Source organism: Myotis myotis, unplaced genomic scaffold (genome assembly GCF_014108235.1).
Source record: "Myotis myotis isolate mMyoMyo1 unplaced genomic scaffold, mMyoMyo1.p scaffold_m19_p_9, whole genome shotgun sequence".
Lineage (NCBI taxonomy): Eukaryota > Metazoa > Chordata > Mammalia > Chiroptera > Vespertilionidae > Myotis > Myotis myotis.
Window position 1 is genome coordinate 37,099,095 of NW_023416401.1, and position 17,257 is coordinate 37,116,351.

The window sequence follows — 17,257 nt, forward strand, 5'->3', positions numbered from 1 at the left end:
AAAGACACATACGTAATACCTTAATCAACAAAGAAAACAAAAAAGAAAACTAGGATGCAGTCTGAACTCAGTTGGCTTAATAAAGGCACTTGTGTAATAAAATCATCCTGGTCCTCAGTCCACTTTCTGAGAATATCTATAGCTTACAGAATGGAAGTTGGAAGAAGGGATTGGGGGGAGTGTTTGAGGATAAATGTTATAAACTTCTTAACTTTTACTATGAATCTATATGTATTAAAAATTGCATGAATATATAAATATATATACTATGTATGTTGCCACATACTAAAAACTTATAAAGCTACACACTGAACTATTATGTCTAGGAAAGCGACATTTTCTTTTGTTTAATAAGCATGTATTACTACTTTCTTAATAAAAACAAACCCTGCAAAAATATTGAACCATCCCTTACACTAAATCACTAATATTACAGCTACAATGTATAATATATTTTTATACACTTATTAGTGAGAAGAATAGTTTAGGTTTACTAATTATGCAGGTTAATTATCCCAATATTTATCAAGTACCTTCCAAATCCTATCTATGAGTCCACCTAGGCACAAGGAGATAGGGTTCAAGATAAATGAAAAAGTCCCCTTTCTCCTTACAAATTCCATCTAGTACAGCGGTTCTCAACCTTCTGGCCCTTTAAATACAGTTCCTCATGTTGTGACCCAATCATAAAATTATTTTTGTTGCTACTTCATAACTGTAATGTTGCTACTGTTATGAATCGTAATGTAAATATCTGATATGCAGGATGGTCTTAGGTGTGAAAGGGTCGTTCGACCGCCAAAGGGGTCGCGACCCACAGGTTGAGAACCGCTGATCTAGTAAGAGGTGAGAAATAAATTATAAAACAATGTGTCATTATAAAGATGTGAACCAAGAGCTACAGAGTTAAGTCACCCAATAGACAGCTCAATATGAACATTCCAGACCAAAGAGAACATGAAGGATTGGAGAATATAAGGGAAACACACTAGTTTAAAATATGATGAAAGATGAAAGAGAGAGTAGATAAACTATTTTAAAAGACAGAATTAAATGTGGTGAATGATTAACAATTACTAACTGCTTGGTCAGGGGATGCTGTCAATTAAAAAGGGTAGTTATGAGAAGAAAAAGAGAGAATAAGAAACGTTAGGATAATGTTTGATTTCAGACATACCAAAAGTAAGTTACTTATGGAACCCTGAGAGAAGAAAATCCAATTGAATTTGGAAATGAGTATGCTAGATGGTACTCAGCCACCCATTTACACCACCTTTTTTTTGTTTTCTTCCTGGCTCCAGAGAATGGAAAATCAAAAATCACATTTCTCAGACGCCCTTACATTTGGGGTTGTGGATGCAAATTAGGTTTTACCTAATTAGAAGCACTAGCCAAAGATTTTGAAGGGGAAAAGAAACAGCAGCCATTTCCTGAGGATTCTTGAAGGTTTTCTATAATGATGAAAGATACTAAAAAGACCATTATCCTGGTTCCAGTTTTAAGTATAAGCATTGATACAGCACTAGTTATGTCAGACATTCTATATTCCAGTGTTGGAGCAATTGTGACAGCAAGGCTTTTCCAACCCCCAAATCACAGGTAAGGCAGTGTGTTTCTGAATTCCAGACCCAGATCCTACTACAGCCATGTGATTATAAACTATGTTGCAGCATCCCCTGCAGGCCAACTTGGACAGTCTTAAAATCATTCCACAAGGTTCAACCTTGAGTTCATTCCTTCATCCCTTCCAATAATCATGGAAGTATCTAATTCCCTTTACTAAATCCTTTTCTCTTTAAAGTGCCTGGAATAGTTCGCTTCCTTTACAGAGAGTTCAACCTGATTCAGTGTCTCAATCTTAACAGTCATTTAACAAGAAATAGATTTGAGAACTGCTGATAGCAAGTGGCACACACACACACACACACACACACACACACACACACACACACCACACACACAGCAAGACCGTTGGTTATATAGAGATCAAGAACCACCAACCCCACACACATTTTTAGCAAATGCTAACAGGTCAGGGATATAAGAGGAGTTGGGGAGGGGGGGAAGAGTATGCTAGAAAGAACAAGTCAGAAAAATAAAAAGACCAAGGTTCCATTAGTACCCATGAATTGTTTGCGGGGATGAAGTAAGTACAAGACACATGAAAAGCTGTCAGAAAGGATGACCCAAGAGACCTCAGCATATAGTTCTGAAAATCACTTAAATTCTCAATTCCTATTTTTTCACCAATTTTAACATGGCAAATAATATTTCCACCAATATACTTTAAAGCACTTTGTGATAGTAAAGTAATGTAGAAATGATAAAATGGAATACTACTATGCAAATACATTAAGATATATAAACTGTTAAATAAATATAACAAATTTCAAAAGAAAAAAGTGAAATAAGCGAAATAAAGAAATTTCCTGGACAGAGAAGAATGTTAAGCAATAGAAAACAGCGAAAGTATCCACCAAACAGGAAAAAAAATGTCAGCTCAGTAGCAATATAAGAAAAGGTATTATTTTTACCTATCAAATTGTCAACATTTTGCTGCCCTCCCCACTTTTAAAATAAGAAAATGATTAAATAGGCACTTCCACATACTGTTGTTGGGAGTATATTTGATTTGGGTTCAACCTTTCAGAAAAGTTGTTTTATAATATATACTATGAACATTCATAAAGTTCATAGTATGTCACAGCTGTTAAAATTCTAACGATCTATACTAAGAAACATTATAATTCAGGCAAAATATTATGCAAAGGTATTCACAGCATTATCTTTATAATTATATAAATTAATATAAATTATATATATTTATAATTATATATACTCAAAAGAATAGTTAAGATATAGTACATTCAGTCCAAGAAATACCATGAAGCTATTTAAAGTGTGTTTAACTTAAAATGTTAATTTTTAAAAATTTGGGTTCAAAATATATATAATATAAAAGATAGACTAGAAGAAAATTCAACTAAACATTAAGTATCTTTTAATGGCATTTGAGATTTTTTACTTCTTTAAAATATTTTCTTTAAAACTTTCATATAGTTTTAGAATTAGACAATAATTCTTAAAAACCTCAAAGTTACTTTAAAATAAAGATTTTAAAAATAAAAATTTTAAAGTGTTTTGAACGGTGAAAAAATTGAATACTAGTATAATAAATATCATGTACATGATCAAGATTCAAGTTTATTAACATTCTACTTATTAAAATGAGAATTTGAAAGCAAATTTCTAACAGAAATGAACTGCTCATTACTTTCTCTAAAGCTCTGATTTCCTAAAAGTCTATTATTCTATCCCTGTTTTCCACTCTAGTTCTGTGATTATACAACAAAGATTTAAAACTCAGTCAGTGCAAGGAAAAAAGTTTACAATCTTATGAGCACTTTCGAGGAGGCTTACTCAGCTTTACGAAAAAATGTATTGTCTAAAAACTTCCAGCCTGAGAAAACACATAATCACTTTTGCTATTCACATGATTAAAGAAAAAAAGAATAAAATTAAAGTAATTTAATTGTAAATTCTATACCTTCAAGGTTTTTAAAGCTACATTAGTATCTTAGATAGAATTAGGAAAAATATTCTTGTCCTATCATTCATACAAAACATTTACAATTGAGTTAAAATGTAGTGTACCTTTCTGTTTCTAATAAATCCACTATATATTGACTCTTTATTTTTCTCCTTCTTCTCAAAATCTTCTTTAGAAAGCAAAAGCTCATGAACATCTTGGGAGTCTGCAGGTTTGCTTATCATCTGTTAAATATTAAGAAGAATACTTTAAAAATGAATAAAAGTTAAACTGATTAAAACATTTAGAGTCAACCTCAAAATAGTCTGATCAACTTTCATTTACAAGAAAGTTTTTACTCACTCTGGCTGATTGTCCAACGAAGAAAACAGCCTGCTTGCCCCCAACACCAAAATAGGAAATATCACTATTTAAACTGCGTGGCACTGGTACTGGTCGAACATATCCTGAATGATCACTAAAATAAAACAGTAAATTAATGCGGTGATTTTAAACCAGCTACTTAGGCACAAAAAGAAGCTGTCACAGCACTTTTATTAAGTGTTAATAAAATGATCCCCAAGCCAAATGATGCCCTCTTCAAAGATAAAAGAATCAGAGCCAGAAATCGAGACATCATCTCCTGTGGTCTGCAAACTGCGGCTCTTTGGCCCCTTGAGTGTGGCTCTTCCACAAAATACAACGTGCGGGCGCACGTACAGTGCGATTGAAACTTCGTGGCCCAGGCGCAGAAGTCGGTTTTCGGCCTGGGCGAGTCTATTTTGAAGTACTGTTGATATTTGGCTCTGTTGACTAATGAGTTTGCCGGCCACTGACAGAGGTTCTCAAAGTTTATTTACCGAACCAGCTACATTAGCATCAACTGCATACTCTAAGAAATGCAAATTCTTGGGTCTAGTTAAGTCAGAAAAATCTCCCAGCAAACAGAACTAAATATCTATCTACCTACCTATACCTCTATAAACTTTCCTTCAAAACTGTTTATTGCTTCAAAACTCATTAAAATATAGTCTGAAGAATAATGGAAATTATAGCAAAGGGAGTCTTAGTTCCATGTATCATGACAAATGAAGAACTCTAAGTGAACCTCCTACTGGCACCACACTGGAGAGGAGACATCCCTGTTTTCTCAAAATATAGGCAAGATCTCTAGGGACATCATTGGCCAATATGAGAAATAAATAGAATTTGGAGTGAGACTGGAACCACTATTACACTAAACGGAAAGGTTAGAGAGCAGATGTGACACAGCTGTAAAGAATTAGAGAATATTGCCGAAACCGGTTTGGCTCAGTGGATAGAGCGTCGGCCTGCAGACTGAGAGGTCCCAGGTTCGATTCCAGTCAAGGGCATGTACCTGGGTTGCGGGCATATCCCCAGTGGGAGATGTGCAGGAGGCAGCTGATCGATGATTCTCTCTCATCGATGTTTCTAACTCTCTCTCTCTCTCTCCCTTCCTCTCTGTAAAAAATCAATAAAATATATTTTAAAAAAAAGAATTAGAGAATATAAAGATACATTCAAATAACTTACCAATAAGAAACAACAGAAAAAAAGGAATGAAAAATATCAAGTGGGTCTAACAGATATGAACAACTGAAGGAAAATATCACACACAGTTTAAGTGTAGTTCTAGAAAAAGAAGAGAATCGATAACAGCTGATTCTCTTGAACCACTAAAACAGGGGTCCTCAAACTACGGCCCGCGGGCCACATGCAAACACAAATATTGTATTTGTTCCCGTTTTGTTTTTTTACTTCAAAATAAGATATGTGCAGTGTGCATAGGAATTTGTTCATAGTTTTTTTTAAAACTATAGTCCGGCCCTCCAATGGTCTGAGGGACAGTGAACTGGCCCCCTGTTTAAAAGTTTGAGGACCACTGCACTAAAAGATGGGGTTCTACAGATTCAGACCAAAAAAACCCAAACAGGATACATAAAAAGAAATCCATAGCACAGTGAACACCAAAAACAAAACAGATGAACTAGAAAACAGGCTGAGATATAAAACAAGTTAGCAGGCTTTGACACCAACAGTATCAGATGGTGGAATAGTATCTCCAAAGTGCACAGGGAAAATCTGTGAACCTAGAATTGTGAACTAGAGCTAAATAAAGAATTTACAGATAAAAACTAAAGGAATTTACCATTAAGATATTGACTCTAAAGGAATGTTTCTACAAGCTGAGGATCGAGCCAGCAACCCGGGCATGTGCCCTGACCAGGAATTGAACCAGCCACCTCTTGGTTCATGGGTCGATGCTCAACCACTGACCACACTGGCCGGACAATGTATTGAAATTTTTAACAAACTCAATCTAAATTTCTATATGCAGCAAAAAATAAAAAAAAACCTTTAATGGAGCAGGAGACAGAGGGGAAAATACAGATTTTATCACACACACAAAAGCTGAAAAATTCATCAAGAGCAAAACTGATTTATAAAAACTGTTGAAAGACCTTCAGGCATGAAAATGATGATAAGATTTACACAAAGGAATGAAGACCACCAGAAATAGTAAATATGTGAGTAAATAAAAATTGACTCAAGCAGATACTTTTATGCCAACAGTCATAGCACATCTAATATGGAAGATTACCTTAACATGGTAAGTACAAAGATAACTTTTAAAATGTGCTGTTTGAAAAAAAATTCTGTGTATAAATTGTGAGATTTCTAAAAAGAGAGACTTGAAATGCTAGACAACGAAAGTATTACTTTGGAGAGGAAGTGGTCAGAGCTAGTGTTCCAAATTCTTTAACATGGCAGGAGGGAGATATGCAGGAGGTAGTTGATCGATGAAGTTTTTCTTCTGCTCGATGTTTCTATCTCTCTATCCCTATCCTTTGCTCTCTCTATAAAAAATCAATAAAAACATGTTTTTAAAAATTTCAGCCCCAGCTAGTTTAGCGCAATGGATAGAGCATCGATCGGCCCAAGGACTGAAGGGTCTTGGGTTTGATTCTGGTCAAGAGAATTCCTCTCGGTTGCAGGCTGTATCCCTGCCCCTAGTTGGGGTGCATGCAGGAGGCAACCAGTAGATGTGTCTCTCTCACATCAGTGATACTCTGTCTCTCCCCATCCCTTCCAATCTCTCTAAAAAAAAATCAATGGAAAAATATCCTCGGGTGAGGATTAACAACCACAACAAAAATTTTAGTACATTTAAAATGTTATGCTCAGCTGTTGTGGCTCAGTGGTTGAGTGTTGCAGTTTGATTCCTGGTCAGGGCACATGCCCTGGTTGCAGGCTTGATCCTCAGTAGGCCGGGGGGGCGGGGGGGGGGGGGCGGGTTGTGCAGGAGGCAGCCAATCAATGATTCTCTCTCAGCATTGATGTTTTTATCTCTCTCTCCCTCTCCCATCCTCTCTAAAATCAATCAATCAAGTGAAAAACAAAATGTAGTTAGCTGTACTACAGTCATAAAAAAGAATGAAGTTCAGAAGGATTCTACAATACGAATAAACCATGAAAACATTAAGTGAAAGAAATCAGATATAAAATGGCAAATGTATGATTCTTCTTAAATGAGGTACCTAGAATAGGCAAATTCATTGAGACAGAAAGTAGAATAGTGGTTACCAGCAACTATATGTTGTCTACAAGAAACTAATTTCAAATATGATGACATAGTGATATAGGTAGTTTAAAAGAAAGTGATGCATGGGGGAAAAAAGATAATGTATGAGGAAAGATATACCATGCAAACATGAATGAAACGAAAGATGGAGTAGCTACAAATATCACATAAAATATGCTTTAGAGTCAATATCTTAATGGTAAATTCCTTTAGTTTTTATCTGTAAATTCTTTATTTAGCTCTAGTTCACAATTCTAGGTTCACAGATTTTCCCTGTGCACTTTGGAGATAATATTCCACCAACTGATATTGTTGCTGTCAAAGCCTGCTAACTTGTTTTATATCTCAGCCTGTTTTCTAGTTCATCTGTTTTGTTTTTGTGTTCACTGTGCTCTGGATATCTTTTTATGTATTTTGTTTGGGTTTTTTTGGTCTGAATCTGTAGAGCCCCATCTTTTAGTGGTTCAAGAGAATCAGCTGTTACCAATTCTCTTCTTTTTCTAGAACTACACTTAAACTGTGTGTGATATTTTCCTTCAGTCATTCATATCTGTTAGACCCACTTGATATTTTTCATTCCTTTTTTTCTGTTGTTGTTTCTTATTGGTAAGTTATTTGAATGTATCTTTATATTATCTAATTCTTTACAGCTGTGTCACATCTGCTCTCTAACCTTTCCATTTAGTGTAATAGTGGTTCCAGTCTCATTCCAAATTCTATTTATTTCTCATATTGGCCAATGATGTCCCTAGAGATCTTGCTTATATTTTGAGGCGAACCTTTTGAGCTCGGCGTGTCAGCATTTTGAAAAACCCTAAATTAACTCTGGTTCCGTGTCACATATAGAAATTTTTTGATATTTGCAACCATAGTAAAACAAAGATTTATATTTTTGATATTTATTTTATATATTTAAATGCCATTTAACAAAGAAAAATGCCACTTAACAAAGAAAAATCAACCAAAAACATGAGTTCGCATGTCATAGGTTCACCATCACTACTTTAGAGCAAGACAATTACCAGAGACAAATAGTATTACATAATGATAAAAGGGTCAATCCATCGAGAAGTCATAACAACCTTATGTATACACACAAAAAAACACAGGTTCAAATTATGCAGAGCAAAAATTTAGATAACTAAAAACATAAACCTGCAAATAAACAGTGGACTTCAATACCTCTCCTTAGTCACCATCACACAGAAAATCTGTATTGATATCAAAGAACTAAAATATTATTAACCAATTGAATATAACTGACATTCACGGAACATTCCTCCAAATAGCAGCAAAATACACATTCTTTCCAAGGACACATACAAAAGTCACCAAAATAAACCATATTCTGGTACACAAACCAAACCTCAAGAAATCTAACAGAACTGAAAGCATAAAGATTATGTTCTCTGACTATACTGAGATCAAACTAGAAATCAAAATACCAACAAGAAAATCTACTGAGACCACTTGGAAATTGAACAACACATTCTTAAAACAATCCGTGGATCAAAGAGCAAGTTGCAAGGAAAATAAGATTACACTGAAAATGAAAGTGAAAATAAAGCATATCAAAACTTGTGAGATGTAGCAAAAGTAGTCCTGAGAAGAAAATTTACAACATAAAATATTAATCTTAGAAATGGTCTCAAATCAATTATCTTAAGATTCCATATCAAGATTCTACAAACAGCAAAATAAACTCAAAGAAAGGACATAATAGAGGTAAGAGCAGAAATCAATTAATTTGAAAACAGAAAAATGACAAAGAAAATTCATCAAAATGAACACCTGTTCTTTGAAAAACATTACCAGCAATCATATGGTAATAAACTTGAAAATTTAATGAAATAAGATTAACTCCTAATAAAATGACTTACCAAAACTAAATAAATAAGAAATAGTCTAAATATTCTTTTAGGTCTCTGAAAGAAATTAAAGCAATAGTTTAAAGTTTCTCCCACAAAAAACCTATCAGACCCAAATGTTTTCCTAAGTGAATTTAAGTTGTAGGAGTATAAATTAACTAGAGGCCCTGTGCACAAAAATTTATGCACTGGGGGGCGGGGGGAAGGTCCCTCAACCCGGCCTATGCCCTCTCGCAGTCTGGGACCCCTCAGGGGATGACCACCTGCTGGCTTAGGCCTGCTCCCCGGGGGATTGGGCCTAAGCTGGCGATCATATATTCCTCTGGCAGCCCGGCAGCACTCGGGGGATGTCCACTTGCCAGCGGGGAGCAGGCCTAAGCTGGTCGGACATCCTTAGCGCTGCTGAGGAGGCAGGAGAGGCTCCCACCACAACCGCTGTACTGGCAGCCATCAGCCTGACTTGTGGCTGAACAGAGCTCCTCCCATGTGAGAGCGCATTGACCACCAGAGGGCAGCTCCTGCATTGAGCGTCTGCCCCCTGGTGGTCGGTGTGTGTCATAGTGACCAGTCATTCCCAGTCTTTCTGCTGTTAGGGTCAGTTTGCATATTACCCTTTTACTAAATAGGATAGAGGCCTGGTACACGGGTGGGGGCTGGTTGGTTTGCCCAGAAGGGTGTGCCAGATCAGGGTGGGGGTCCCGCTTGGATGCCTGGCCAGCCTGGATGAGGGGATGATGGCTGTTTGCAGCTGGTCGTACCCCCTTCAGGGTGGGGGTCCCCACTGGGGTGCCTGGCCAGTCTGGGTGAGGGGCTGAGGGCCATTTTCAGGCTGGCGGGCGACTGAAGCTCCCAACCTCTGCTTTTCTTCTTTTTTATTCTGGGATTTATTTACCTTCTATGGCTGTCACTGGAGCTGAGAGCCGGCTTTAGCTCTGAGGCTGGCTCCAGCTTGAGGCCTCCACTGCTGAAAGCAGGGATCTGGGGTTTGTTTAGCTTCTATAATTGAAACATTGTTGCATCCAGAGCTCAGAGCTGGGCGGCAGCAGGAGGGGAACCTTGGCTTCCTCCATCGCCGGGGCAACCAAGTCTCATGTTCGCTTCAGCTGCCTGACTGCCAGCCGCCATCTTGGTTGGCAGTTAATTTGCATATCGCCCTGACTAGCCAATGGGAAGCGTGTCGGAGGTACAGTTAATTACCCTATTTGTCTTTTATTAGATTAGATACAATCATTTTGGAAAAACAATTTGTTGTTACCTTTTAAATTATAATTTAATTTTTTTGAATAAATCTTTATTGTTCAGATTATTACAGTTGTTCCTCTTTTTCCCCCCATAGCTCCCCTTCATCCGGTTCCCACCCAACCCCATGCCCTTACCACCCCGCCCCATTATCCTCGTCCATAGGTGTAAAATTTTTGTCCAATCTCTTCCTATAGCCCCTACACCCCCTTCCCCCCCCAAGAATTGTCAGTCCACTCCTCCTCTATGCCCGATTCTATAATATTCACCAGTTTATTCTGTTCTTCAGATTTTTTATTCACTCGATTTTTAAATTCACTTGTTGATAGACATATATTTGTTGTCACTTTGTTTATAATTTTTATCTTTACCTTTTTCTTCCTCTTCTTAGAGAATAGCCTTCAGCATTTCGTATAATACTGGTTTGGTGGTGATGAACTCCTTCAGCTTTTTCTTGTCTGTGAAGCTCTTTATCTGGCCTTCAATTCTGAATGATAGCTTTGTGGGGTAGAGTAATCTTGGTTGTAGGTTCTTGCTATTCATCACTTTGTATATTTCTTGCCACTCCCTTCTGGCCTGCATAGTTTTTGTTGAGAAATCAGCTGACAGTCATAAGGGTACTGCCTTGTAGGTAACTAACTGTCTTTCTCTTGCTGCTTTTAAGATGCTCTCTTTGTCTTTTGCCCTTGACATTTTAATTATGATGTGTCTTGGTGTGGTCCTCTTTAGATTCCTCTTATTTGGGGTTCTCTGCGCTTCCTGGACTTGTAAGTCAATTTCTTTCACCAGGTAGGGGAAGTTTTCTGTCAATATTTCTTCAAATATGTTTTCAATATCTTGCTTTCTCTCTTCTGGCACCCCCATAATTTGGATGTTGGTATGCTTGAATTTGTCCCAGAGGCTCCTTACACTATCTTCATATTTTTGGATTCTTTTTTCATTTTGCTTTTCCGGTTGGGTGTTTTTTGCTTCTTCGTATTTCAAATCTTTGACTTGATTCTTAGGATCCTCTCATCTGCTGTTGGATCTCTGCATATTATTCTTTATTTCAGTCCGTGTATGCTTAATTTCTGATTGGTCTTTTTTCATATCCTTGAGGATCTCACCAAATTTCTCCGAGGTTTCTAGAAGATTTTTGAGTAATCTTATAACCGTGGTTTTGAAGTCTATATCTAGTATTTTGCTTTCATCCATTTCTTTCATTTGTGAAACACCCTTATGGGGTAGGACTTGCTTCAGTAGGGCTTTTGGTGCTCACTGAGTCTGCTCCTTGAGTGTGTCTCTTATGGTTGTGAAGAGTTGTAATCCGTTATCCTCTCTAAGGAGGTGCAAGGTCAGGCACTGTCTGGGGCTGCCCAACAGGGCTACAGAGACATCTGCAGATTCCTCCTCTTTGTATGGAGTTTGGAAGTGCCCAGAGGAGGCCCAGCTGTGAAGCAAGGCAGCTGCTGCTGCCAGGTAGTGGGCCTTCTTTTGGAATCTCTGGGGCTCTCTGACCCAGCTGCAGTTTGTTTTAGGCAAAAGGACAGGCCATTCATATGCAAAAGTCGATGAGCACAGCTTGGATGGGGTTGGAAATTGGTGGGGCAGGGCCTCTGGGAATCACCAGGGCGGAGCAAAAAGCAATGGCTTCCCTGAACCAAAGAAGTCCCTGGTTCTCCGTGTCCTGCCCACCCATGCAGGAACAATGAATGCTGCAAGCACCTCTAAGAGTAAGTCGCCCTCACGTTATTAAGATTAATCCTTAAATTTGGGTGACTTTCCTTTACATAAGAAATACCAAAACAGGACATGAATAACTACTAACTACTTAATAAGAATGCCAATAGATCTTTCCAAGTATGTTTCCTAAAGTACATACACAACATAGCTTAAATATCAAAAGACTTGTGGATTATTGCTTACTAGAATTGAGTTAATATCCCAAAGACCTGAATCATTATATTCCTGAGAATTTCTAGTATATTTTGTTTCCTCTACAACATTTTATTCAGGATATTTTTTACAAACACATTCTGATGTAAACTCCTGGCTAGATTCTATTTCCTAGCAGTTGTAAATGTTTCGTAATGCAGAGTCCCAAAAGTAGAATAATAAGACACAAAAGTAGAGTAATAGAGCTCAACAGAAATACGTACGTTAGACATTTAGACATTTTTAAGTGGTATTAGTGATTTCTAATGCCTATTTTAAAACCATTCTACTCCTCCAGAGGCTACACAACTTCCATCAAACTTAGTAACAAAAAAGGGAAATGCCTCAAAGTACTCAACATATCAACATAACTCCTACATACTTCAGAAAATGCAAAAACAATTGTTCAATGAACAGGCACAATATGATTTATGTAGTGTTGACAATTTCTAAACTAAGTTTTAATCATAAAAATTCTATAATATAAAAATCTAAATAAATGTTAACATCAAAACCTCCAATGTATCATGTATAACTAAAGAAATATGAGTTCTTATCCTTATTAAAATACCCAGCTGCCCATAAAAAAGTGAGTAATGTTTTCTAACCTTTCAAAATCTCCTTGCCTTGTAAACTTGGACAGCCTATAGACAGCCCAGTTATTAAGCTGTTTAGAGGTCATTCCTCTTCCATTATCTATCACTGCAACAGCAGGTTTTCCTTGTGTTTCATCAAAATGCTATAAAGTAAAACAAGTTCAAAAAGACAGAAAGAGTCAAATCAATATTAAAAACATGAAAAGTTAAATATAGGAAAATGATTCAATGGGCTCACTCATACATTTCTGGTGGAATTATAAATTAATACAACTTTCTTAAAGACACTTCAGCTGTATATATATAAATCAAAAGTCTTAGAAGTCTTCATGTCCTTTAGTCCAGAAATTTCATTTCTTATATTTACCTTGATGAATTAATCAGAGATGCATACAAAGACTTATAAGGATGTTTATCCTCTCAGCATTGCTTACAATGGCTAAAACACAGAAAAAAACCTAAATATGCAATAATAGTAGGCTAATTTATATTATATTATACTAGAGGCCCAGTGCATAAAATTCGTGCACGGATAGGGTCCCTAGGGGCTGCTGGCTGCCGGACAGGGCCTCCCTTCCCCGGCTGCAGGCCGCTGACCAGGGCCTTCCTTCATTCCACGCCACCCCCTGGTGGTCAGCGCACATCATAGCGAGCGACTAAACTCCCAGTCGAACTCCCGAGGGGACACTTTGCATATTAGGCTTTTATTTAGATTTTATACTATAACATAATTTATATCATAGCCAATAAAGTAACCTGCAGCAATGGTATATTATATTGCATAATATTCATGATATGGCAATGTTCTTACTGTTGAAGTAAAGAAGATCACAGACAACAAAATGTATACTATAATCACACATATGCACAGAAAAAAGGGCATGTGAAAATTTTAACATTAGATGAAGAGATATCAGATAATTATTTCTTTATTTTTTACTTTTTCCCCAATTAACTTGTATTACTTTTATAAAAGGAAAAGCTGAATTGCTTAATAGTATTGTTTTCTTACCAATTTGATCTGTATTTTTCTAATCCCAGTGTTACGAGAAGTAGCAGACAATGAATTGTCAATTAATTCTGCAAGAGCAAATGCTGGAAAAGAATGAGAAAACATTACTGCTTTAATTTTCCCTTCCAAATACTTCATATAAAATTTCATAGAAGAAATTATGAAGTACCTTCAGCCATCACTTTTATTTCCAAAATAACAAGAATTAAAGTATTATCCTGATCCTAATGATGCAATACATAATTAAAGGCATCATCACCAATCACCACCAGCATAAAAAAGCAGTCATCAACCAGTACTTATATAGCATTATATTGCATGAGTCAGCCAACCACGATTCCTGACCTCACAGAGTTAATAATCTAAAGACAGACATACAGACATAAGAGACAGAAGACTTTTACAATAAAAATCCAATAGTAAGTACTCTGTGGTATGTAATCACATCATGAAGAAGTCTAAAGTAAGTACATACTGAGTTATGGCGGCAAGTATAAAGCGACTCTAAATGTGTGTATTAATAGCTAATTTAGATATAGAAATCTTATGACAGCAACTTGTCAAGCAGCAGAACATGTCTGGTTAACTGACACAGAACTGCTATTGATTTCCTACTATACAACCAACTGGATGTTCCATGATCACTGGCTCTGCTTTGTTCCAAATATTCTTTCTTCAAGGTCACTACTCAAATTATTTCTCACTTTTATTTCCTTTATTAGAAAAAAGAGCATAGCAAATGACTTACAGGACGGCTATGTTTATAAATTAGCTAGAAGTAAGATATGTATAAGGAGCTGGTTAAGGGTAATAACTTTAAAAAATGGAAAAGGAACACTGTAGGAAATGGAAAGAAAAAAAGAGTTAAGAGTAATTTGGAAGAAAGAAATGAATACAATTTAGTACTTGATTATAAATAAAAGGAGAAAAAAAAGAAAAAAATCCAAGACAGTTTTGGGTGTTTGCTCCAGAACACTGTACAATTGGTCATATTTCCCATAAAGAGAAAATTTAGAGGGAGGAAAGAAAAATTCAGTTTTGGAGGCAATGCTCTACCACTATATCAAGTTCAATGAGTAAAGGTGTTCCAAAGGGAGTTGGAGCAGATATCGCACTTAATTGGGAGAATAAAGATAGCTACAGATATTTTTGCTCTACTGACATAGAATAGTTAAAGCTTGGATCAATAGTTAAAAGAAAAGCATAAAAAGAAAAGATCAGCATGACCTGAAGAGATGTCCACCATAAAGAATAACCCAAGGTAACACCAAAGGCAAAGGAAAGAGAATCAGGGAAAGACCCAGGAATCTATAATAATAAAAGCATAATATGCTAATTAGACTGGACAGCCAAATGACCTTCCAGACGACCTTCCGGATGAAGTTGGGGCTGTGAGGGAAGCCTGGGTCCTGGGTGCCTGCTGGCAGCCGGAGGGAAGCCCGGGTTCCGGGTGCCAGAGGGAAGCTGGTGGTGACGGCAGCTGGGGGAAAGAAGGCCTACTCTTACACGAATTTCGTGCATCAGCCTTTAGTATAATATAAAGTGACAAAAATCAAAGCAAGTGAGATTCCCTGCTTATTCATATAATGATGATAGGAATGAAAACTGGTTAAAACCAATCTGTATGGTAATTAATCTCTATCAAAAGTCATAGAAATGAATATTTCTATTGACTCCATGATTGTACATTTAGAAATTGATCCCCAGAGAAAGAATTTAAGGACCCACTATTTGCCAGGCATTGTGCTGTGAACTGAACACAACAGACAAAAATCCAGTTCTAGTGGAGTTAACATTCTAGTGAAGAAAGGTGGGAAATCAAATATAATTATAATAAATAAGAAAATTATTTAACATCTTAGAAAGTAATAAATGCTATAGAGAATAGAAAGAGCAGAGAAGAGAGATAAAGAACAGTAAGGCATAGAGGGAACATAGTTACAATTTTAAATAGGGTGATCAAGGTAAGTTTTGTTAGGAAGATAACATGTAAACAAGACTTGAATGGGGCGAGGGAATGTGACAGGGGCTAGCTGGTGAAAGAGCATACCAAGCAAAGGGCCCTAAGCTGAGAATAAAGCTGTCACCAGAGTGGAATGAACAAGCAAGAGGAGCTGTGAAAACAAAGGTAATATGATAGTGCCTCAGACCTAGTGTTAGGTATGGAAATGATGAGAAATAGTCATTTCCAGATAAATACAGAAAACAGTGCCAACAGGATTTTCTGACAGATTGAATGAAATGTATGAACAAAGGACAATCAATTTGATTTTTTACTTTAGCAACTAAAAGGACAGAGCAATGATCACTTTGAATAGGAAAACTATGTAGTAATAGGATTTAGTGAACAGATCAGGGTTCTCATCTTAGATATTCTAGTGGAGATGCCACATGGACAATTGCTGGATAGACAAAATTTGGAATAAGGCTATCATTATTATCAATTTTTAACTAAAAATGACCATTTCTCACAACCTCCATTTCAGGGTCATTGACATAAAAAATGGTATAGTCTTTAGAGCCACAAGTTTGGATGGGATCACTGAGTGAAGAAATAAGAGGAGATAACAAGACTAAGGGCTAAACCCTGAGGCACTTATTTCAACATTAAGAAGGTGGGGAGATGTGTCAATTATATCTCAAAAAGTAAAAATCAAAAAAAGGTAGCGAAAGAGGAGAAGAGAGAAGGCAGTCAGTGGTAGGAAGAAAATAGAGTGTGATCTCTCAAAATCCAAGTGAAAATTATATCAAAGAGGAAGAAGTGATAAACTATCCTATATAATACGCAAATGATCGTTACATAACGACCAACCTCGTAACAACCAGATCACGGATTAGCAGGAGGTAGGGCAGCGAGCTACAAGCAGGCAGCGGAGAGCTACAGGAGGCATCAGGGCAGCAAGCTATGAGGGGGGGTGGGCGAGGGGAGCTACAGGAGGGCGGTAGCAAGCTACTGGTGTACGCATTTTGTGCAGGGCTACTAGTGTCAAATGATGCCTTGAGTAAAACCAGAGCTGAAAATTGATCACTGGATTTAGTGACTGATAACCTTAAAAGAGTAAGTACATGATAGTGAATAGGAGAGAATGGGAGGAAAGGTACGGTTAATAGTGAAGACAGCCAACTCTTTTGAGAGGTTTTGCTGTAAACAGAAGCAAAAATCTGGGCAGTGGCTGGTGGGATAAGATTATGATGTTTTTAAGACTGGAGAAATAAGAGTATTTTTTGTATGAAAGGAACAATGTCAGAGATAATATTAGTTGCACTTAAGGTAAGGACGTGCACAATGATTTAGTCATAAGAATATTCAGTCATTTGTAATTAAAAAACACTAAAATAAGCTAAATGTCTAATAATAGAACACTGTTCAGTATATTATTATCTAAATAGCGTTTAACCACTAAAAACAAATATATATTTGACATTGTTAAAGATGTTCATTTTATTTTAAACAAAAAAGTAGGTTAAAATAGCATAAATCATATAAAACCACTA

At 36.7% G+C, this 17,257-nt stretch overlaps 1 protein-coding gene across 11 annotated transcripts in view; it reads right to left on the reverse strand.

The window, feature by feature from the left end:
- SMCHD1 (structural maintenance of chromosomes flexible hinge domain containing 1) overlaps positions 1-17,257 on the reverse strand; it is a 152,830-nt gene that overhangs the window by 114,885 nt on the left and 20,688 nt on the right. For all 11 annotated transcript variants that reach the window (XR_004970095.1, XR_004970094.1, XR_004970096.1 and 8 more), the window contains exons 4-7: positions 13,763-13,845; positions 12,763-12,893; positions 3,893-4,007; positions 3,655-3,774 (exon numbers count right to left, since the gene is read on the reverse strand). Coding sequence is in view for 8 of the 11 variants with exons in the window: in XM_036323403.1 (XP_036179296.1) it covers positions 3,655-3,774; positions 3,893-4,007; positions 12,763-12,893; positions 13,763-13,845 (449 nt within the window). In the remaining 3 variants the exon portion in view is untranslated. The remainder of the gene's footprint in view (positions 1-3,654; positions 3,775-3,892; positions 4,008-12,762; positions 12,894-13,762; positions 13,846-17,257) is intronic.